The sequence below is a fragment of the Calliphora vicina genome, chromosome 5 (assembly GCF_958450345.1).
Source record: "Calliphora vicina chromosome 5, idCalVici1.1, whole genome shotgun sequence".
Taxonomy (NCBI): Eukaryota; Metazoa; Arthropoda; class Insecta; order Diptera; family Calliphoridae; genus Calliphora; species Calliphora vicina.
The window spans coordinates 67,681,341-67,706,897 of NC_088784.1; the positions used below are offsets into that span (position 1 = coordinate 67,681,341).

Genomic DNA, 25,557 nt, shown 5'->3' on the forward strand with positions numbered 1-25,557 from the left:
GCTGAGATATGAGGAAAAAAGCAGAACAACCTCTATTTTTGACCTATTTTTGATCTATATCTGGATTACTAAGTCATTAATATAGACAATATGGATATCTAATGATAGATATTTCAAAGACCTTTGTAACGACGTATATAAGACCATAGTAAGTTGGACCTACAATGGGTCAAAATCGGAAAAAAATTTTCAACCCGAATTTTTTTTTTTAACAAAAAAAAAATTTAAAAACCAATTTTTTTTTTAAATTTAGAAAAAAAATTAAATTTAAAAAATAATTTTTTCAGATTATTATTACTAAATCTATAGGAAATATATACTGTAGATTTTACTGAAATCGGGAAACGTTAGCCTTTCACCACAGAAGTCAAAGTTCAATATTTTGAATTTTTCATTAAAATATAGCGAAGTGTTAGTTATTTATTGATTTGTTGATAAAACTGCAGAGAAGTTTCAATCGATTATGATTAATATTTAGGGTTCCAACTCGGGAAAAATTTCCCGAATAATTTCAAGAATCTTCAACCTAAAGTTACAGTATTATTTCTGAAAAAATTAACAATATTCATTGTGATTTATTGCAAACCAAATAATTCGATTATATCCACAGATTTTCTCGATTCTAGTAACAAAAAGTCAGTTGACCCCAACTCTACTAAAAAATTCTGTCACTAAGACCTCTAATACACGGTTGTCATATTCTTACAAAAATGTTCAATAAGTGGTTAAAAACAATTGCTGAATTCACAAAACCCCTTGTATCATTGTATCGAGTGTATTATTGAATTCAAATACAATAGTGTAAGCTTGTTGTTGGAAATTTTCATACAAAAATTAAATACACTTATACACTTTTATTTTGTATGTTTTTAAAAAGTTGTATTGGTTTACAGCTATAAATTTCTCTGAGCACACATATACGGGTATATGTGAGAGAGTAATTGGAAAAAAATGAGAGTCGGTCTACTTGTTATACATAATACGCTTTCAAAAACATTCATACAATATACAATGGGTGTTCACAAACTAATAAACAAAAATTGTATTTAATACAAAATACACGATACGAATTGTTGTGAATTCAGCAAATATGTTTCAACATGAAGTTCATGGTTGTATTAACCATTTTCTGAGCATGTTTTTGAAAATCTGACAACCGAGTATACTTAGCTTAAGACTGAATCATTCGATTATCACAACCTATCAGTATGACACAAATTTAAAAAAAAATTATTAAGATGCTTAAAATTATAACTTCTAAGTATATTAATATTTAGAGAAAATAACGGCAATAATAGTGGTTGAAATTTGTTTATATAAATTCCGATTTGAAAATGTTGTCTTTCGAAACAGCGACACCCATTTTTTAAAGATTTAACTTAGTCGGACTTCTAAAAGTTTACTGGTTTTTAGCTTAATTTAATATTAATTCCCTTTTATGAAAAAGTCGGGGAAAATAGGAACCATATTCTTGACCACTTTGTAGTCCTGAGAGACTATTTGTAGGACGACAAAGGCAATATGACCTGAATATAATTGCCTTCAATTGATTGGTATGGCGATTATACAGCTGTTGGAATCTAGTTTCAGCTGTGGAATCTAGTGACGGCGATCACAGGTCCTGCTTGTTTGGATTGCACGCCAGGAGATAGAATCTCCCATTTCATCTGTCGAAGTTGTCGCATTGTAGAAAATGGGGACACGGTTCAAAACCGTCATTGCTACTGTCTGGCTCTAGCGGATCAGAGATTCGGGACGTTAGGCTGCCTATTTCTGCACGATCTAACGAACCTTTTTGTGATAGACATCAGAAGAATAAGTGCCTTCGTTTCTGAGACTGAATAGTTTGATTATGGACTCAAATTAAAGACTCAATATTCCAGGTATCACAATTATACTTGTGATCCCGGTAAAGCTTTATTTTAGACGTTCTGCTTGAATTGCGAGAATAATAACGAAATTTGATCTTCAACAACATTCGATCTTCCAAAAGACATAAAATCTTTTGTACTCCTATTCGTTTTATTAACACGGAATTTTGGAATAATCTCCATGAGGTCGATTCCGTAGTTGACCAATATTTGATGATGTGTTGGCCCTTTATCGACCTTCTAATATGTTTAGAGAAAAAACAACTTCTTTGATTTTCGTAAACGATCCTAATCTGATACCTAAAAATGAATTTAAGAAACCATTTATTGTCCTCTCTGATTAAAAAAATTGTTATATCAATGTTGTTGTATTTAATCATCAAATTAGGTTCCGCATTCATGTGTCATGTTTATCAACATGTAAATAATTCAATTTAAACATTTGGCAGTTTCTTAATTTCAATTTCCTACGACCACAAAAGATGAAAAGAATCAAGCTAAAATATTCTTTCCACAAGACAATGACCAAATTGAAATTTTGTAGTTTTAATGTACAATGAATTGAATAAATCGGAGACGAAGTAAAAGAAACACATTATGTTTTATAATAATTTTTAAGAAGATTATGTTTAAGAGGATTATGTTTATTAAGTTTTACAGTAAATTTAGACAAACTTAAACAATTACAAACACAATTACTTTGATAAAGTTTGAATTTTTTTTGGGTATTTTTAAACAAATTAATATTAACATAACAAAAAAGTAAAAATTATGTTATATATACTAGACTACGGGATTGAAAGTAAAATTGGGATAGCTGGAAACAAAAGAATTGAGATCATCCGTATTGGGTCCTTAACCAAACCATTCAGTTGCATTCCGGGACCCAATTCTAGATAGACCACCTTGTCGTCCTGAGAGACTACTACAATCGATTGGTATGATGAATACACATCGGGTTCAGCTGCGGAATCTAGTGACGTAGATAAGGAGTTTGAATAAGGATACTGTTGAAAACGTCTTTGGCACTGTCCGGCTCTAGCGGATCTAAGATTATAAATCAGTAGGTCCATAACTACATTTTTTTAGTTCTCTTAATTGCAGCAAAAATGACTTTCAAAGCTAAATTTCACATGTAAATTTCGAAAAACTCAATAAATATTCGTATCACTGGATCATTCGATTGTCGGTTGTCTTAGCAGACATGTTTTCATTACAAATAAAGTAGATTGTAACAGAATTTCAAATGTTTTCTACTTCAAAATCATCAGTAATAGAAATTCATATAAAATTCTTAGTTTTCGTGAAAATCCGGACGAATACCTTACATTCAACCACATTCCCACACATTTAAAGAACAATTAATATTGTTTTGTGTTCTGAGATGATGAAACGCCAAGATATGTCAATTAACAAGAGCTTTGTAAATAAACTGAAACACAACTGAATTGTTTTGGTGGTTGCAACCGCATGTGTTTTAGGCAACAAGGAAAAGGACCATTTTTGATAAGAACGCCAACAAACTATAACTACAGATACAGATACAATGATGATAAATGCTGACAATTCACAAAACTGATTGTTGTTACAATTTTTCTTTTCTTATTTTTTAGCAAACTAGACACGTTCATATTGGTGGATTTCTAACACAGCAACAATAACGACAATAACAGCAGAAAAATGTCTAAATGATTGAGTACAAAATCGAATATTAGGGTAGTCCGAAAGAAAACATTTGAAGATTCTAAACTAAGGAGTGAGATCGAAAAATTCTTAACACACGTTTTTCATTACATTTTTTAACCCAAGTATTATTTGAATTTTTTTTTGATCAAGTTACCTTTGAAAAACATGTCAGTTATTATGTGTAATGTCAATTATATTAATTTTTTTGTTAATCTGATTAAAATGAGTGACCAGAAAAAAGTGCGTACTGAAATTATTAAATATTTTCAACAAAACCCAACTTGGTCTTACAAAAAGTTGGCCAAGCATACAAAGGTCTGCCGTCAAACTGTTTCCAATGTTATTAAACAGTACCGGGAGAACTTGTCAGTTGATAGAAAACCTGGTTCAGGTAGAAGGAATGGTCCACATGATGTTTCTAAAGCCAAAAAAATAGAACGCATTTTCAAAAGAGCTCCCAACACATCCGGTAGGAAAGCAGCCCGGTTAGCTCAGTGCTCGGACTATTTGGTACGAAAAGTTAAAGCTAATGCAGGTTTAAAAACATACAAGGCTCAAAAAGTTCCTGACAGGAACGCTACTAAAAATTTAGAGGCCAAAAACAGAGCAGAAATTGAAGTCAAGTTTTATAAAAAAATATTCTTGCTGCATAATGGATGACGAAACGTATGTTCTGGCAGATTTTTCGCAACTTCCAGGTCAAAAATTTTATGTTGCTGATGCTCGAGGGAATGTTGAAGAAAAGTTTAGGACCCAAAAGCAGACAAAATTTCCCAGAAAGTTCTTGGTATGGCAAGCAATATGCAGTTGCGGCAAAAGAAGCCACTCATTTGTTACAACGGGCTCTATAAATACCGAAATTTACATCAAGGAATGTTTACAAAAAAGGCTGCTTCCATTCATAAGACTTCATAATGTGTCCACTTATTTTTGGCCTGACTTGGCATCCTGTCACTATGGCAAACAAGCCCTTGAGTGGTACAAGAACAATAATGTGGTATTTGTACCAAGAGAGGCAAATCCTCCAAACTGCCCGGAGCTAAGGCCAGTGGAGAGATATTGGGCTCTTGTTAAAAGAGAATTGAAGAGTACAAAAAAGGTGTCCAAAAGTGTGGTAGATTTTAAACGGAGATGGACTACATGTTCGAGCAAAGTGACAGAAAGCACTATAAAAACGTTAATGGAAGGGTTTCCGAAAAAGGTTCAAAATTTCATCACTAGTGATTAAAACTATAAAAATAATTTTTTTTGTAAATTGTAATAATAATTTCAATCAAATAAAAAAAAAATTAAAGCTGTAAGTTTAGTGGTTTCTTTTTTATAAACATATATGTATGTTAAGAATTTTTCGATCTCACTCCTTAGAAAGAAAGTTTCATTCATTTTAAGATATCACTTGTTGGAATTTTTGTACTGGCTGTAGCCAGGTCAAAAACATAGTTTTCAGTTATTTTTTAAGACTTCATACAAAAGCGGCCAACCTAATGTACATGCATATGTACCTATGCACACATACATATATTTACCCTGCAGTTTATTGAACTAGTTCCGCTAAGTCGATTTAGTAAGCCACTGAGAACTACTACTAGTGAATTTCCAACCCAAAAGCAACATTATTGACTAGTGAATTTAATATTAGGATGTCTTTCTAGGTGTCCGATTGGTATTTTCTGCATAACACTTCACTTTTAGAGTTAATAGTATTAAAACTTCAGCATTTTAGAAAGAATGAAAAAAATAATTTTTCAGAGAGCGGGGGTTGAACTCATATCCTCTCGTTTTATAGTCAAATACGCTAATCTCTAAGCCACAGAGCTCGTATTTGTGCTGATCTCTATTTGTTTTTAAGTATTGCATGAGGATCTACTCTCAATTTTAGCATTCACTGCATCATCAGAGAGTACCAAAATGCCAACGGCCACATTCAGGTCATCAAACTGATACCTTTTTGAAGATTTTATTTTCAAAAACTTAAGACGAAATTACAACTACTTTTTATTGGTGAAGGTTTCCAATTGTCACATTTCAAACAGCTGGGCACGTTCAGAAGTACTCGTATGCATGTAAATACGTGTGTAAGATGATAAATAAACAAAAACAACAATCATTAATATTGACAGAAAAAAAATCCATAAACTGTGTTGTGCATTAGAACGACTCACCATCCCCTATTAATAACGTTTGGTTCACTACGCAGAGAAAATAGATTTCTAGTGGCAACCGAATTTGTTGTCAATCGAATGAATCGGTTGCACACATAGAGTTTTTCGGTTGAAGCAACCCAACTTTTGTTACTCCTTCTAAAATTTCGGAGTCAATACTGTAACATTCGATCACTAAGGCAACATCATTGAATTGACAACAATTTCGGTTGCTACTAAGAATCTGTTTTCTCTGTGTATTAAACATGGTTTATAAATTTTGTCCGTCCTTGCTCGGATAAAGGGGGTTAAAAAAAGGAATTCGCCCCTCCACAAAACTAAAAGTTTTAATATAAAAAAGTAAAATTGATGACCTTGATCCGCGTCTGGTCCTAGGATTATAACTAGACCAATAGACGAAAATATATTTTAGAATTTATTATTAAAATTTACTATTTTTTCTTATTCAGATCTGAACTTGAAATTTTTAACTTCAACTCAAAGTTTTTTTTTAATCAGTGAGTCGGACTACTGTATGAGCTACTCAATCAGCAATTTCAAAATGTTTGCGAGCAGCAGAATTCATCCAAAAGCGGGAAAATTGGTTACCATACGAATTGAAGCCTAGAGACCGTGAAAGAAAGCTATAAAAGAAAATCATTTTTGCACCGAATCATTATTTGCGATCAAAAATTAATCCATTACGATAACCCTAAGTGAAAGAGATCGAATGTGAAGACCAGCCAACGAAAAGAATCGACAGAATGACCCTTCTTCTTGAGGAATTTCGGTTTCTCAATCCCATCCAGCCTGCTGAAGGTCTCCCCATCTATACGGATGGGTCCAAAAAGGGGGATAGAGGGGATGGGGGTGTATACATTCCTGAATTCGGAATAAGAATATCCTTTAGAATCCCAAATGGATGCAGCATCCTTCAGGCCAAGGTATCGGCCATTAGAAGAGCGGTTAACTGGCTCAGATATTACAGTGGTAGAGAATCCGTATATATACTGACAGTAAATCCGCAATTAAATCCATGGTAGGTGTTTATACAACATCGAAAATGGTCCAGGAATGCCGGACATCCTTAAATGAGACATTCGACAATTGTACTCACATGGCTACGAGGACACAGGGACATTGAGGGCAATTGTATTGCTGATCACTTGGCGGGAATAGGAGCCTTGATGTCGGATGAAGAAATAGATTTCCTTTGTGGAATCCCGTTGTCAATTTGCAAGGAACTGATACATGACGCATACTACGAACCTACCCAAGCTAGGTGGGGTAATGAATCCAACTGTGTCATCACGAGGATGATAGGGCCTGCGTTGGACGACTCAGCAACATGGTGGCGATGATCACCAGGCATTGCACTGTCGGTACTCACGCCGCAAGACTTGGGTTACCTTACCACGACTTCTGCAGATGTTGTCAGAATGAGAAAGAGGAAGAGACCATCCTACACTTATTTTGTAACTGCCCGGCACTGGGTGATCTACGTGCCAGGCTTTTAGGTGAGAGATCCTTTAGTACCCTTTCCAGATTATCTGTGAAGGAACTAAGGTGCATCAGGGAAAGCAGATGGTTGATAAGACCGGATATGCAAATTGTACCTCTTAGGTACCCATCGTTAGCTGAATTCTTTGAATTCTTAACCCCTATCCTCCTTCTCCTCTCATTTCGATCTACACTCTACTCTTGCAAATTTCACTATAACTCAATCTATAGATTTCCCTTTTCTTCAACTTCTATTTTCATTTCTTTCTCAGGTATCACAAGTGAGCTGTACGAGACGAAGGTTTTGGACGGCTGCCTGAATTCCATACTATACCATTCAATAATATGAATTTTGAACTTAGATAAAAACAAAACTAAAGCAATTTTCAAAATTCTGGAGAACTTTAAAGTTTGTACTTCCATGTACAACATGTACCAAATACATATGATAGAATTCAGAGAAGGTTCAACAATTTATTTTTTTTTTATTGAAATTTTACGTTTCGTCCCTAGGCCTGACATATTTATTGTAAATTTCACACAGTTTTTTTGAAAACAGACCCCCAACTAAACTGTAATATATACTAACCGATTAATTGTAATTAAATTCAATTTAGTGTACCAATTTCTTAAATAATACTTGACAAAACCTCTTTATCATTTCATAAACACAAATTATTATTATTTATCTACATCATCCATTTCTGTAACAACACCTAGTAAGTTCTTCATCCTTTAGCTCCTCTGTTGCAAGGATTACTTACTTGCAACCAGCAACCATGACATACTTACACAGTAAATATTGTTTAGAAAACTACAAAATATTATTTACACAGCCGAAAACTATAAACTTATTGGGTGAATTCAATTTGAGTTTGTGCAAAAAAAGGGCTCGAAACATCTCTCTTCTTCATTTCCATAGAATATAAATGAAATTTATGCTGGCAGAAACACAGAAATAGCAGGGAAAACATGTTTTCTGCACATAAATCCTTGTGTTCAATTCACACTCTATGGAGTAAGTAATTCAATGGAGCACAACCAAATGACAAAAGAGTGGAAGTGGAAGTAAAAGTAAAAGAGCGGGCAAAGGATGTATGAATACAAAAAAAAATCGAAAATAATAAAGAAACTTACCTCAGTGCAAAACTGGCAGCCACACTGGTGCAGTATAGTTGAATTGCTGGCATTCTCGACATCGATAAGACACAGCTTGCACGTGAACATTTCGAATGGACGTGCTGGTGCTGGTGCTTGTGTAGTTGTAGTAGCGGCTGCTACTCCCGAACTCGAGGGGGTGTGGGGTGAGTCGTTGGCAGTATTGCAATGTTGCATTATTGTTGCCATTATTGATTCAGATGTTGTTGATGCAACTGCAGCTATTTCAGTAAATGTGGTTGGAGCTGATGCCTTTGGATTTGTCGATAAAGTCACGTTCGCTTGTGCAATCGTTAAAAGTGTGGAGGTGGTGGAGGATGCAGATGGAGAGGTGGTGTTGTTGGAAATGCTATTATTCCTATAGACACCATCAATCACGTTGTAGTCCACATTTTTGACATCATCATCGCCGTCATCATCATCATGCATAACATCGTTGATATTGATATTTGTCGCTTCTTTCTTGTTGTTGTTGTTGTTGTTGGTGACTTTTAACAATGAAGTGACCGTAAGTGGAGTCGACGATTCAGCAGGAAAACTCAAGCTCTCTCTTATGACTGGTGCTGGTGCCGTTAAAGTTGATGTAAGAGTTAGAACGTTTGGAGGCGGAGGCGAGAGAAGAGGTACGGACAATGAATTATCGGTGGGTGGTGTTGTAAGCTTTATTGTGGAAGCGGTAGTTGCGGTGGTTGTTGTGGGTGAGGTCATTGATGGTGTTCGACTGCTGGTTGTGCTATTGGCACCGGAGGTGGAATTTCGTTGTGAACCCAAGGCTGATGTTCGACTATTGCGCTTAACGGCGAAATGCAGTCCCGTCTCGACAGAACCATCACGACTGCGACTAAATGTACTACTTATATTACTACTGCTTACGTTACTAGAATTGCGTAGGTGCTGATGGGAAGTATGAGCCATAGGATTTGTTGCATTGTTCAGTGAATACCTGGAACTGGAGGCAGCCAACGATAAGAGACTGGAACATCTTGAGCAAGTGTTGTTCATGCTGGAAATACTATTCCTCAGTCGATTTAATGGACGTATTTGCTCCACGCCACTAGCACTAAATATACCACTACCCGTATGCGAAAGACGTGTGGCGTGACTCTCGCTTAAGCGATTTCGTGAATTTGACGCCGCAACTCCTGCACCCATTGTGGGCGAACAAGGAGACGTCGTTTGACGTGTTAGGGCTAAAACGGTCTCACATTTCCTAAGGCCCGTATAATGGACTATAGACTGTGATTTCTCTTGATGCAGACTTATTGCACTTCCCTCCCTACGCATGATATTCCACAATTTCTGTTGCATGACATTAAGTGATGACGTACTGCCCGACTTTACCACTCGCTCACGATTGAAATTTGCTAACTTTTCCCTACTACCGTAGCCATTGTACTCGCGGTAACCCGAGGGATCTCGCATAACGACCATATTTTGTTCGGAGGGCGTACGCGTAATTGTGATTTCCGGAGATGATGGTATTGCCAATGGTGGTGTACATTCGCCATCCTCAAACGGTTCGTTTGCCGAAGAACTTGAAGTAGTTTCACCAGCCACACTGCTGCCATTACGATTTGATACTGATGGCCGCAGACCCACCAACGATTTGAGGAAATTACCGAAACGTATACGCCTGGGTTGTGGGCCCCCAGCAAGCCCCAACGAGCCTGCTTGAGGGCCCTCCAAGTCATAGTTTGCAAATCCTTCGACTGCTGCAACGTCTCCCCCACCGCTGTGGCCAAGGCCTTTGGCCGCCTGATGGCTGCCCTTGCCCGAGGGATTACGTGTATGTTGTAGTGATAGCTTTGAGGGATGGAGTTGCTTGGTTAGCGACTCCCGCTTAAGATTGTTGGCCGGCAGATGAGATTGAATGTTAATATTATGGCGGGTTTCTAAAAGTGCTTCTGTTTCGTTATCGTTGGTTGGTGCTAGCGATGAATTTAGATCGTGAGACTGATGGTATTGGTTGATGTGTTGTTTCTTTGTATTGGCCAGATTGTGGATTGGCGAGGAATCCTGCAAATTGATAAAACAACAATATTGAATTTTAAACTTAAAAATATTAATTAGTAAAAAGTGATTGACTGTTTATGTGACATTTGCTTTGCTATTGCTAGCAACACTTTTGAGGGTTCGATCGGAAGAAAACTGGCAAAAAAAATTGTTTCTTCTAAACTACTGGTAGGATTGCAAAATTATGTACATAAAAATTGCACAGGTGGACATAAGCTTCCGGAAAAGTAAATCTGTGACCACCTTATTAATATTCAATCAATATTCCACCATGACAAAAGCAATAAAAGCTAAAAATTTTAAGAAATACAGCATATTTAAGGTATACAACCAATATTTTATATATATTTGCCTAAAATGGCAATCATTACGAAGTTATTAACTATTATTCTTTATTCTTCGTGGATTTTTTTCATGGATTTTTGTCATAGAAACTACACATGTGTGTAGCATTTTGTGCACACGATTGTGAGCAAATGCATGGCAGTCGCATTTGCGGAAAGCTTTCACAAACCCAAGTGTTTATTAACAATTGAAACCACTGAGCCATGTGTGATGCATATCTTTCAAAATCTGTCGCACTTTCAATCTCCGATCGGCCAACACCATGTACAGAGGGATTTTGGTGTCAAAAAGTAAATTTTTCAAACACTTAATTTCAAAAATCAAATGATGCAGTTTTGTAGAGAAATGTACACTTATAGTTTTAAGAAAAATTTTATTTTATTTTTAAAAAATTGAAGTAAAGTCCATGCAAGGATTTTAAGCAAAAATTTACTTATATTTTCACGCAATTCAGTGGTTTATTTATGTACAATGTTCCTAATAATACCACTTACCTTTAACATATTTGAAAAATATATTTCTACACAATAAAAAAAAAATTATGGATACCATAAAGTTAAAAAGATATGCCCAAGTCTCTAAAAATTATTTTATTTTCGATTTTCCATGGAAAAAAAAATGTAGCCCCACTTTCCCCCAAGCTGTTTTTTTTTCAATAAAATGAAAGGTGGGAGTGTCTTCTTTCGATTAAAAAAAATAATAGTCTTCGGAACAGGATGAAAACTTAACATTTTTTGTCGATTAATAAACGAAATATCAAAAAAATTCTTATCTATGTATGGGTTTCGTGCGCGGTGGGCATGACCGATTTTATTGAAACTTTTCATGTGTTCCTTTTTTGTTTCAATAAATGTATGTACCAAATTTCTAGACTTTTGCTTGGATATAAACAATTTTATGCGAAAAAATCAATTTGGATTGTATGGGCAGTGGGCGTTGGGCGTTGGGCGTGGACGATTTTGATTAAATTTTCACAAAAATGTATTGCATTTGGATTGCATGGGCGGTATGCGGTGGGCATGGCCGATTTTAATAAATCTTAACATACGTTGTTCTTTTGTATCAGAAAATATATGTACCAAATTTCTAGACTTTTACTTGGACAGGAAAAATTTTATGCGAAAAAATCTATTTGGATCGATTTTGATAAAATTTAATTTTTTTCTTAGTTTGGTCCATATACACTGAATCAATTAAGTCTCCGTACAGACATACTCATAATATAAACTAGCAATTTATGGTCACTTTTCAATACATATTTAAACCTTTTTTTAATTCATTTTATAAAAAATCTTATAAACTAGAAATCAACATAAAAAACTACAAACATTTTCCTTAAAATCATAAAAATTTACATAAATTCAATAATTGTACGAAAAGATTGTTACGTTTTAACCTTTTCAAAACGTTGGTTTATTTCCTTTAAATAAACCGGATACTTTTGATTGCAAATAAAAGCTGTTTAGTAGTTTGAAAATTGTAACAACTCTTTATTTATTTAAAATGTACAACAACCGCAGAATTAAATAGTCACTCAATGTTTTTTTATACACGTTTATAAATTCTCAGAAATACAGACACTTTATAATGTATACGAATTCACTTGAAAAATACAGCACACTTTAAGGCACTCAGTTGATGTTTATTCGAATAGCGTCACTGATAAACTCACTAACGACTGCAACCTCTGCCACTATTTATAACACTACCATCTGCACTCTAGATTTCTCTTTAACTGTTTATAGGTTTCTAATACATACGCCTTCTGTGGTGTACCTTCTACAATGTTCTTTAACTGAATATTCGAATTCAAATATACGGTCGCAGCAAACAGCGTTGCCAACTTACGATCAATGGTCAACTGAAAGCTTTTATTCAATGTTATTAATGCCCACAGATATGTTACAGTTTGCTATTACAGCACTGTTATTTGAAAGCATTCTGCTACTTTTAAATCAGCCGTTAAAATCGTTACATTTGAATTCAAGTACAATTTCGTAACAGTATCACCCAAAAAGTCTCCGTACAGTTAACCGTTTTAAGGCAAGGAATCCCAATATTAAACTTAATTGCATTTAATATGTGGTAGGTACTCCTTTCTAAGCAATTGCTTCATATTAATGGCTGAGCATGGAATGGACCAGCTTTGTTGTTGTCAGGGAATCCAAAATTAAGCAAATTTTAATGGATAGAAAGAAAATTATTATTAACTTGCAAAATGAAGGAAAAAATGTAACCGAAATCAAGGATATTGTAAAAAGACCACGCTCTTCCATTGAGTACGTTATTCAACAGTTCAAAAATACCGGAACAATGGCAAATAAACAAAGAACTGACCATCCAAGAAAAATAGAAGAATTGTACGATTTGTAGAAGGTAATCCAAAAATTAACGCATGTGTAATTGCGGGAGACTTGAAAACTAGTGACGAATTAACGGTAAACCCCCAAACTGTAAGAAACGCTCTTAAACTCTCTTACGCTATTTGAATATTGATAAAGATTTTTTATTTTGGGATCGAGTTATTTTTAGCGATGAAAGTAAATTGAATGTTTTTGGTTCTGATGGAAGAGAAATGTTATGGAGAAAGCCAAATACTGAAATGAATCCGCAGCATTTGACGCTAACCGTATAGCATGGAGGAGGTAACGTTATTTTTTGGGGTTGCATGGCTTCATCTGGGGTGGGAAATCTTATTTTTGTTGAAAACACGATGGATAAATATGCATACCTTAATATACAGTGGTGGCCAGGTAATTAAGACAAAAATTGTTTGCTAAATTCCATGTAATTGTCAATTATTTTTTCAAATATTTCCACAAATATGTATGCACGAAGACTGTTTTAACACACAAGTGTGTTTTATTCGACTGTATCAATTCATACATATTCACCACGAACTCATAAGATTTTTCTACAACTTGATCAACATTTTTTTTTGTTAAATCAACATATTTTCTCACATTTATATCATTATATTTTTATTATTATAAAATATTCGGAACAAATTTCGTATTGTTAGTTCCATTAGTTTTGGTCATATCATGTTTTTAACAGCGGATGTTCGCTGAGGTGGGTTAACGTATTTCCACATATATTTGTCCATATATGTTTTACCGATTTTTCCAAACATTTTTGAGAAACTAGAAACATTAAAATTCAGTTGATGAAAAAAATTCAAGTATTTGTCTTAAATTGGTGGCCACCACTGTATGTCTGAGTTTCTATCCAATAGAATTAACCTTGGTGCAAATTTCATCCCGATCGGAAGACATCGATTTCAAAAGTTCGTTCACATGACATGAAATACCCCATTTACAAAAGTCATGTCACCAAATTGTATAACGATCGGTCCATAATTAGTCATAGCTCCCATACAAAGCCCACTTCCGAAAATCATTTTAACGAGCACAAATCTCTTAAAAATGTTGGTACATTTTAAAAGAAAATTGTTAAAAGAAAATTGTCCCTAAATCATTAAGAATTAATGGATCTTTCAAACTGCATTGTTAGGTTTTTTCATTTTCATAAAAGTTTTAAAAGTTATAAAGCGTTACTTACAAAATTTATGGAAAAATTAAAACTGTAATGTAGGGCACATTAATGAGCCAATTCAATGCAAAGCGTGGACATTCTTCTTTTAAAATGTTTCCTCAAAAGTAAAGAAAATCGTGCGTTTTGACAAAATTATAAAGAAAACTCAAAAATTGCCGAAAAACCCGATTTTTGGCAAAAACTAGACTTGAGCGACCTCTTCCGCAAAATATGAAAAAAAATCTCAAAAATTCTTTATCCTATAAGCTTTTAAAATATGCTTTAGCCCCAAACAAAAATTGTTTTTGTGACACATCAACTGGGCGTGAAGAACGTTCGGCATCATCCGTGCTTGTACGGTCACTTTTTACCATTGAAATTGATGGTTCAGAGTATGTAGATTCCCACTAAATTGTCCTAGGAAAGGTATTTGGTTGCTCCAGTCCAAAACCTTGTTGGCTAGTGTTATTTATCAAGATTAACCTTTATTTGAGTGATGGTTTTTTTTACACAAAAAATAATGCTTAATGAGCAGACGAAATTCAATTTTTTGCAATTTCTCCTCAAGTCACGAGTTAGTCTACTATCAATGACTGTCAAACACAAAGTAAATGACGCAGCTTGTTCAAATTTTGACAGGACTCAACTGACAGATGCCTGTTGACTAGAGCAGTATTTCCCTTTCAGTTAATAGCAGTGAAATTAAAAAAAAGTACATATAATGGTATATCCTTAAAAACTACAAGAAAAGAACGTAAAGTAAAATACATTTTTTAAAAAATCCTTTCATAGGTTTAAATATTATTGGTGTAGCGAAGTGAACCGGGTTTGCTAGTATTATACATATATTGTTACGAAATTGTACTTGTATTCGATTTCGAATATTCAGTTAAAGAACATTGTAGAAAGTACACCACAGATGGCGTATGATCTAGAATATTCTAACTTTGACAGTTAAATAGCAATCTAGAATGCAGATGGCAGTGTTATAAATAGTGGCAGAGGTTGCAGTCGTGAGTGAGTTTATCAGAGACGCTTTTCGAATAAACATCATCTAAGTGCCTTAAAGTGTGTTGTGTTTTTCAAGTAAATTCGTGTACATTATAAATTGTGTCTGCAATTCTGAGAATTTATAAACCTGTATAAAAAAACATTGAGTGGCTATTTAATTCTGTGGTTGTTGTACATTTTAAATAAATAAAGAGTTGTTACCATTTTCAAACTACTAAACGGCTTTTATTTGCAATCAAAAGTATCCGGTTTATTTAAAGGAAATAAACCAGCGTTTTAAAAAGGTTAAAACGTAACAATATGTATATCATTGGTTAAATAAAATATAAAAACTATTTTTAATTCGAGTTTTTTCAATATTTAAATTAATCAAACATCGAAATAAAATGTGAAATCTCACAAATGTTCAGCAATATTTTTTTAGATAACTGAGAACTATTTTAAGACCCAAAAGTGTAAACAAAATCGTTATGTGTATGATGGCATAAATAATCAATTCTACTCACCCTAGAATCTTGTTCTAGTTCCTCCTCAAGCGCACTATAGACGGGAGCGTACCAAGAGTACGCGTATTGTTTGCGTGTTGTAGCTGCCGTGTTGTTTGTTGCCGCACAATTATTTGAATTTAAACTACAATGCTGATGCCCCTGTTGTTGCTGCTTTGATAGGGGCTGTTGTTGACGTTGTTGCAACGTCGTCTGCTGCAAACTGTGGTTGTTATGATGGGTTTTATGCAAAACAGCTGAATTTGAATTAGATGAACTGCTGTTGTTGCTGCTGTTGCCACTGCAACAGCGATTATTATTGGCAATTGTGTTGCCACAAGTTGTTGTAGTCACAAGATTATTATTGTAATTAAGTTGTAAACTACGACGATGTTGCTGATGATATGTTGATGGTAAATGCTTTGTGGGTTTACGCCTGTAATTCTCTTCGGAAAATGAACGTAACGTGGAATGATTTTGATGTCTTACATTCGTTGGGCCGCCACCACTGTTTGCTGCTGTTGCAGAAGACGTAGTGCCAGAAAACGACTTGGAGCCGGTGGATGATGATGATGTTCCATTAAAATTATTATTTGTTTTTGATTGTAATTTAAATTGCTGCTGTTTTTGATGTTGCTGATATGTTGCTGCTGCTGCTGCTGCTGTTGTCTTTGTTTGTAGCGTTGATTGAGGTGATGTCAGGTCCTTGCGTGTAAAAATTAACGACGCACTGTTCTTATTTAGATAAATCGAACGTTGTTTATCATTGACAGTCGCCTCGATGTTCGTTAGCAGCGGTTCCGTTTCGGACAAAGGCAGACAATAGTCACTGTGTGACGTTTGCGCTGGCAGGGGTGATGTATCGGCTGGGAAATTTATGATGAAATTTTCCGCAGCATCATCGAATGTATGGTTGTATGAATTGTAACTGCCACTGGCAGTAACTATAAAACCTCCCGTTCCCACTTCTGCTGCGGCTGCTTTTGTTGCCGCGGCAGTTGTCAAGCTAAGGCTGCTACTATCGTCACTGGACGATGAACGTGATGAATACTGGCTGGCAAATGAGAAACGTTGCTGGCTATTGTTTGTTTGGTTGACGGAGGAAATGCGATTTTGTAACACTTCAGCAGAAGTTGTTTGAGTTCGAAACACAGTTTCGTCAAGTTGTGGTGGTGATGTACTGAGATCAAGTAATTTTACAGTTGCTGAGGAATCTCTTCTATTGTTTTGTTGGGAGCTACTATTTGCTAAATAGGGAGTTGGACGTTGTTGTTGTTGCTGTTGCTGATAGCAATCGTTGTAAAAAGTTGGCAATGATTTGCGTGCTATTGTTCTTGCAGGGGGTGGCGGCGGTGGCCTGGCTATTGGCTGCTGCTGTTGTTGTTGATGATGATGCACTTGAGCAAAGCAGGCGCTATTTAAATGATTTTCAACAAGTAATTCGCGTTGTTCTAATTTTGATTTGTGTGCTATTGTATCGGTTTGTTGTAAATCACTAATGTTTGTTGCTATAATGTCCGGTTGCTGCTGATGTTGCTGTTGTTGTTGCTGAAATTGTTTCTGTTGCTGTAAATGCTTGTGTGTCTGCTGATGATGTTGCAAGCGATTTGCTTCATTTTGCTGCAATGCACTTTTTTGCACTGGTGGTCTCATCATTTAAATTTTTAACAACTTCGTATTTAAAATCATTTATACTAAAATTCGAGGCAGTCGACACACACTGCTGTCTAAAAGTTAAAACGGTTTTGGTAGCCATATTGTTGCCCAAAGTAATAGAAATCGTGATCTGGAAAATTAAGAAAATATGAAGATTTTTTTTAATACAAATTAACAAATATTCTATGTTGAATAATAAAATGTTTTTATTCTAAAAGTCACAGATTTATTCGCCATCCATATTTCGGGAAGAAATAGGAAAAATCATGGAACATGCAAAAAATATTGTCCTACCACCCACCTTAATGCATACCAAACTGCTTAGGATAAAAATAATACGAAATATTTCACAACTCTTCTTGATCATTTGAAAATATTTTTTGAAAAATGTTCTTCTTTGAATTTTTGAAGTCCTTTTAAAAGGAAACAGGATCACGAAATAAAAAACTGTGAACGCAGTTTGGCTCCATTTAATATCTAGTTTCAGACTTATATCATCTGGTTCGTGTCTAATATTGAGTGTCGTACGGTGTTATCTATAATATACGAGTACATATTTCCAGAAAAAATATTGACAGAGAAAATTTTAGGAAAATGTCATACCCTAAGACCTATCCTGTAGGCCTTAGCGTTCAACAGTCGTATAAAATTTAATAAGGATACTTTTGTGGGTCTGCGGTTAATATTTTGATGTGTTACAAAATACCGTCATCATTTAGGTGCTGGGTATAAAAATAGTTTACAAATATTTATTTAATTTAATTTATATTAGAATTTATTACCCCTGTAGATAAGAGGTGTTTATGTTTTGACATTCATATAAAATATTTATAAAATTATTTTAAATCGAATTGTAATTATACTTTTAAATATTTTTAAAACACTGATTGATGATCACGTTTTACATTTTGTCGTGTCTAGTTACTAGTACATGTAAACTTACTTAATACAGTATGTATGTATATTAATACGACAAATTTGCAATACAGCTACAAGGTGGAGCAAAAATATAGCAGCAAAAACTAAAACAAAAACAATTTTTGGTCCTCCTTCTATAGCGATGGAAATCTTTAACCTCATTTAAAATTTATTGCAACAGTTGGATAGCTGACCAAAAGGCATTTTTGGACAATATTTCGAATGAGAGAAGCATATTTTCATATTAGTGGCTTTTATAATTATCAAAATTTCCGCATTTGCAATTTTGAGAACCTTCATCGAAAATCGAACCTTCAAAGTTTCGATTTTTGGTCTATTTTTATACCCTTCAGTTTCGTGAGAAGGGTATATATAAGTTTGTCATTCCGTTTGTAATTTCTACATTTTTCATTTCCGACCCTATAAAGTATATATATTCTGGATCTTTATAGATAGCGGAGTCGATTAAGCCATGTCCGTCTGTCTGTCTGTCTGTCTGTCTGTCTGTCTGTCTGTCTGTCTGTCTGTCTGTCTGTCTGTCTGTCTGTCTGTCTGTCTGTCTGTCTGTCTGTCTGTCTGTCTGTCCGTCTGTCCGTCTGTCTGTCCGTCTGTCTGTTGAAATCAATTTTCTGAAGGCCCCAGATATCTCCGGGATCCAAATCTTCAACAATTCTGTCAGACATACTTTCGAGAATTTTGCTATTTAAAATCAGCAAAATCCGTCCATAAATAACGGAGATATGAGCAAAAATCCGAGACAACCTCTGAAAATTTCATCAAAAAACACAATGTATTGCATGCTTTGACAAAAAAACAACAAAACGTATGGTTGGATGTGCAAGCTTTGCGTATTTTGTTTTTTTGTTGTGTGTTGTTTCTTTTGGCGTTGTTGTTGTTTTTTATACAACTAAACGTTTGTTTGGTTGTGTGTTGGTTTTTTTGACAAAAAATCAACAAATCGTATGTTTGAATGTGCATGCTTTGCGTATTTTGTTTTTCTTTTGTGTTTTGTTTCTTTTGGCGTTGTTGTTTTTTAAACAATTAAACGTATGTTTGGATGTGTGTTGGTTTCATTGCCTTGCGTATTTTGTTTTTTCTTTTGGTGTTCTGTTTCGTTTGGCGTTGTTGTTGTTTTTTGTGTTCTTGATAAATTTAGGATGCTGTACGCTGAAAGTGGGCAATGTACATACATACCTATATACTAATTATAAAAAATAATAATGCATCCACAACAAAGGTGAAGGGTATATAAGATTCGGCATAGCCGAATATAGCACTCTTACTTGTTTAGTCTATTTTTGCTTAAATCATATGCCATGAAATAGTTAGTTTAGGTTTAATCGTAGGTCTTTATATGGTCTTCAATCTTAATTTAGCTTAAATTTGATAAGGCCTTAGTTTAGGTTCTGTCGTAAGTCTATATATCGTCCCCTCAAAAAAACAATTCAACTTCCACAAAGTGGGTCAACAGATCAATTGAAATATTACTTTTGTTCTAGATGTCTACTAACACAAAAATTTTAAACTCAATTATTTCGAAATGGCAAAAAAATTATACACTATTGTTTTATTAAGGGGACGATATAGTCTTCGTTTAGCTTAAATCGTAGTTCTTGATATAGACTATGTTAAGCTTAAATAGTCTTAGTCTAGGTTCAATCGTAGGTTTTATATATCCATTGTTTTAGCTTAAATCGTAGTTCTTGATATTGTCTTTGTTTTGACTATGTTTAGCTTAAATGGTAGGTCTTTATATAGACTATGTTAAGATTAAATAGTCTTAGTCTAGGTTCAATCGTAGGTTTTATATATCCATTGTTTTAGCATAAATCGTAGGGGTTGATTTATCATGGTTCTGGCTTCAATCATAGGTCTTTACATAATCTTAGTTAAGCTTAAATCGAAGGTCTTGTTACAGTCTTAGATTCAATAGCAGTTTTTATGCAGTATAAATTTTAATTCAACCGGCCTTGATATAGTCTTAGTTTAGTTTTAATAATAGACCTTAATATGTTCTTAGTTTATTTGTTTAACTTTAATAGTGGTTGATATTGTCAGGTTTTGGATTCATAGGTTTAAATGGTCTTTTTTAAATATAATAAGTAAGAGAGCTAAGTAATTCGGCAGTCCCGAATCTTATATACCCTTCACCAAATTATACTTAAAAATATTTTTATTTAAACAAAATTTAAATTTTTTAATTTGATTTTAATTTTTTTTTTTAATTATTTGTTCAAATTTTTGTTTTCAATTTTTAAAAAAAAAATTTTGAAAAAGTATTTAGGCTAAAAAATAAATTTTTTAATGAAAAAAAAAATTCGGGTTAAAAAATATTTTTCCCGATTTTGACCCATTGTAGGTCGAACTTACTACAACCTTATATACATCGTTGCAATGGACTTTAAAATATCTATCATTAGATATCCATATTGTCTATATTAATGACTTAGTAATCCAGATATAGATAAAAAATAGGGCTAAAATCGAGGTTGTCCTGGTTTTTTCCTTATATCTCAGCCATTTGTGGACCGATTTTCTCGATTTTAAATAGCAAACGAGCCGGAAGAATTCCGGAGATATTGATGTATGAATCGTGTATGTAAGTTATTTGGGGGCTTCGAAAAGTTGATTTCAACAGACAGACAGACAGACAGACATGGCTTAATCGACTCCGCTATCTATAAGGATCCAGAATATATATACTTTAGAGGGTAGCAAATGCAAAGTGTAGAAATTACAAACGGAATGGCTAACTTATATATACCCTTCTCACGAAGGTGAAGGGTATAAAAAGAGGGAAATAGATCTGTAACTTCTGCTTTAAATGAAATGTGACATGCGCAAAGAAGAAGTGTTCTCGAGTTAAAGTTTTGAAAAATTATCAAATCGCATAGTCGATATGAAGATACAGTAACCCATATTATATGGCCAAATATGTTAGTCTGCTTTTACACACATCAAGTTTACTTGAAGCTAGTCGCTTCGATTCCCTTTTAAACTTGCTAGTCTGTTTACACACAGCAAGTCTGTGTTCAGTTTTGTATGTCAGAACCTTATAGACGCCATAGTGAAAATGAGAAAACAAAAGAGAATTGAAGAGACTTTCTTTCTTGCTTCTCTCCTATACACTCAGACTTGCGGCAAGAAAACTTGCCCTGTGTAAATGCAGCCTTAAATTATATGTATAATTTAAATTTGAAAATTTTGTATCTTTACAAAAATTCAATAAAAAACATTTTTGTCATATTTTTCAAAAAAAAGTTCAATCGTAGGACCAGCCTATGCAGTTTAAATTTAGTTTCAATCGTAGGTATTTATATAGTTTTAATTTAGCTTAAATCATAGTCCTTGATATAGTCATGATATTGTTATGGTTTTGGATTCAATCATATGTATTTACATAGCCTTGGTTTAGTTTAAATGGTTGTCCTTGATATTGTCTTGATATTGGAGATCTTTATGTTTAACATACATCGTAGGTTTTTATATAGTGATCTATACTGAACTCGAACTGAACTAGAACAGAACTAGAACAGAACTAGAACAGAACTAGAACAGAACTAGAACAGAACTAGAACAGAACTAGAACAGAACTAGAACAGAACTAGAACAGAACTAGAACAGAACTAGAACAGAACTAGAACACAACTAGAACAGAACTAGAACAGAACTAGAACAGAACTAGAACAGAACTAGAACAGAACAGAACTAGAACAGAACTAGAACAGAACTAGAACAGAACTAGAACAGAACTAGAACAGAACTAGAACAGAACTAGAACAGAACTAGAACAGAACTAGAACAGAACTAGAACAGAACTAGAACAGAACTAGAACAGAACAGAACTAGAACAGAACAGAACTAGAACAGAACAGAACTAGAACAGAACTTCTGTTCTGTTTTCTGTTTTTCATTGCGAACGGTCGATTTTTTAACTTGCTCCACAAAGTGTCTAAATTAACAGTGATAAAGCGCCAAAATAAACTTTAAACCAACATATTCTAATATATCAAACAATTTTCTTTTAAATATTAAAAAAAACAGTACAAATATTTTTAAAATTGTCGTGCTATTTGTGTTAATAAACAAAACCTTAAATAAAACATACAAATCTTTAAAATTTAAAAGAATAAAACACAAAAAAGAATAAAAAAATGAGTGTCTGTGGACAATGTAACACAATCCTACCAACAAAATACGTAAAATGTTACTCTTGTAATTCCCAATATCATTTCTCTACTTGCTGTCCCCTTTCGGAGAAAACATATGCTACAATGAATACTGAGCGGAGAGCCGATTGGAAGTGCCAAAAATGCAAGCCCCGCAAGGGATCCACCAGTAGCAACAACTCATATCACATTATAGTTGATGATTACTCATTACAAGCAAACCAAAAACAACAAAGAGATGATGAAAATGAAGAGAATGATGAAGCCAAACGCTTTAAGAACTCTTTATCTCTAAACGATGTAAATAATAGTGTTTATATGGTTAAAGCTGACGTCAAGGAATTCAAAACAGATGTTTCGTCCATGAAAACCGACATAAACGACATAAAAACCACAATGCAAGAACTTGCAAAAACAATAATCGAAAACAATACTCAAATGAACACAAATCTACAAACAGCTATTACAACAATAACCAACTCCATTACAACTCTCACCTCTCAAGTAAGTGAGCTTTGCGAAAGCAACAAAGAAAAGGAAAAACAAATAAATGAGATGGATAAGCGTATCAATGATCTAGAACAACAACTCCTAAATAAAAACATTGAAATAAAAAATGTAACAAACAAAAATATGCACCCGAATGACGTTGTTAAAAAGATTGCCAATTCGTTAAATGTCGAGATAAATGATAACGATATTAGCAATTCTTATACTATAAAGAAATCGCAAAAGGTTATTGTTGAATTTACTTCTGTCAATAAAAAAAGAGAGCTACTAACAAAAATAAATCGCCACAGAGTTGATTCTAGTTTAATAAACGAAGATACCAACAACAAATTTATATATGTTAATGAACACCTAACCCCTTATAAACGGCGTCTGCTATGGTTGGCCAAAACAAAAGCCAAGGATTCAAATTGGAGATATGTTTGGATTAAAAATGGAAATATTTACGCCAAAAAAAATGAAATTTCAAATCCCATCATAATATTTAATGCATCAGATATTGAACTGATTGCATCAACGATTTAAAAAATAAATAAAAAATTAAATTCTTTATAAAAGCAAACTTTATTTAAACAAAATCATTTTCTTTTTCAAATCCTTATTATTTTTTATATTAATATTAAACATAAATATGAACTTCAAACAAGAAAAACATAAACGCTTCAACCAAATTGATCAAAAATACTTAAGTTATCCACTAACAATTCTACACATGAATATACGCTCAATCCGCAAACATTTCAATTCTTTTCTTGCTACAATACACAACATAATAAACAAATTAAAAATTATTGTTCTTGTCGAAACGAACATTCATGATAATGAAACAAAATTTTTACAAAATAAATGGTTTCAACTCTCTTTTCATAAATAGAGAAGGTTCTGGCGGAGGTATTGCGGTGTACGTCAAAGAACATTTAACTTTTACTAACAACAACACAAATACAAACTCCTTCGAAATGTTAAAAATTGATGTAATCCTAAACAATAGACCCCTCACACTTCTATCTGTATACCGTCCCCCATCGACCAATGTAAACGCATTTATCTCTGAGCTCGACGAAGTAATAAACACAATAAAAAGAAAACAAGAAATTGTAATAATAGGAGACATAAACATTGATACATTAAAAAACAATTTAACAACAAAAAAATACATCGATATGATGATGTCCAATGGTTTAGAGAGTGTCATAAATGAGAGCACACGTGAAAATGCACAAACAAACACACGTACATGCATTGATCACTGCTTTGTAAGAGACAACAAAAATAAATCATCAGGTTATGCAGCAGTAATTACAACAACAATAGCTGACCACTACAGTATTCTCTGTTGTGTAGAAGATGATGAAAGAGAACACAATAATATAAACAATCAGAGATCGCCTACTTGTTTTACGGGTTCCCAGGGAGACCCAAACCTTTTTTTTGAAAAAACATTAATAAATAATAAAAAAGTAGATACATTAATAAACGGAACAAATTGGTGCAATTTAATAAATATTCATAATAATGTAAATGATCTGTTTAATATCTTTAATGAAAAGTTCCGTGATATATATGCAAAATCTGCAATAGTGGCAAAACGACAAAAAACAAGAAAAACAAATCCGTGGATAAACAATGAGCTAATATTGTGCTGTGAAAAACGGGATAAACTTTATAAAAAATGGTTGAATAATAGAAGAAATAAAGAATATGAACTGCAATATAAACAATTTAGAAATGCATTAAATAAAAAAATTAATTTTACTAAAAATAATTACTTTAGAAAACAATTTATTGAAAATAGAAGTAATATGAGAATAATTTGGCAACTTATAAATGAAATAAACGGCAAAAAAATAACAAATCTAGATGAAACAATAATAAATAATTTCAAAAACAAAAATCTGCAAGATATTTCAAATAATTTCGCTATTAATCTAGATCAAAATATTAAAAAAATCATACATATATGTAACAAAAAAACTTTAACGTATACGGAAAAGGCTGTTAGCAATTCGATTTTTGTGGAAAATACTAACGAACTCGAAATATATAATATATTAAAATCACTTAATGTAAATAAAAGTGCAGGAATAGATGGTATAAGACCACGTGATCTAAAAAACAATGCAACCTCTCTAACGCCAATAATAACTAATATTATTAATATGATTTTAAATCAAAATAACATTCCAGAGTTATTTAAAATATCAATAGTACGTCCTATATACAAAAGTGGTACCAAAAATGATTACAATAACTACAGGCCGATATCAATCTTACCGGTTATCGAAAAAATTATGGAAGAAGTGATGGTGAGAAGACTGTCTGATTTTGCTGAAAGATTTAAAATAATTGATGAACACCAATATGGGTTTCAAAAGAACAAAAGCATCAATAAATTGCTCGGAAACTTTGCAAACCACATAAACACATGTCTAAGTGAAAATCTACATTGCCTAGCACTTTTCGTGGACTTCAGCAAAGCTTTCGACACCTTGAACCACCACAAGCTTTTAGATACACTAGAAAGAATTGGAATACGAGGTAATTGTTTGAATTTCTTTAA

The 25,557-nt window shown here is 33.6% G+C and overlaps 2 protein-coding genes across 2 annotated transcripts in view; one reads left to right on the forward strand and one right to left on the reverse strand.

Moving 5' to 3' along the window:
* The window catches only part of LOC135962230 (mucin-2), a 355,113-nt gene that overhangs the window by 114,299 nt on the left and 215,257 nt on the right, over positions 1-25,557 (reverse strand). The window contains exons 3-4 of the mRNA XM_065514045.1: positions 15,766-17,530; positions 8,336-10,372 (exon numbers count right to left, since the gene is read on the reverse strand). Of these exons, the coding sequence (XP_065370117.1) occupies positions 8,336-10,372; positions 15,766-17,400 (3,672 nt within the window). The 5' untranslated portion in view covers positions 17,401-17,530. The remainder of the gene's footprint in view (positions 1-8,335; positions 10,373-15,765; positions 17,531-25,557) is intronic.
* On the forward strand, positions 22,593-23,522 carry LOC135961341 (putative leucine-rich repeat-containing protein DDB_G0290503). The gene has a single exon (XM_065512837.1). It carries the CDS (start codon positions 22,593-22,595, stop codon positions 23,520-23,522), a length of 930 nt encoding a protein of 309 aa, XP_065368909.1.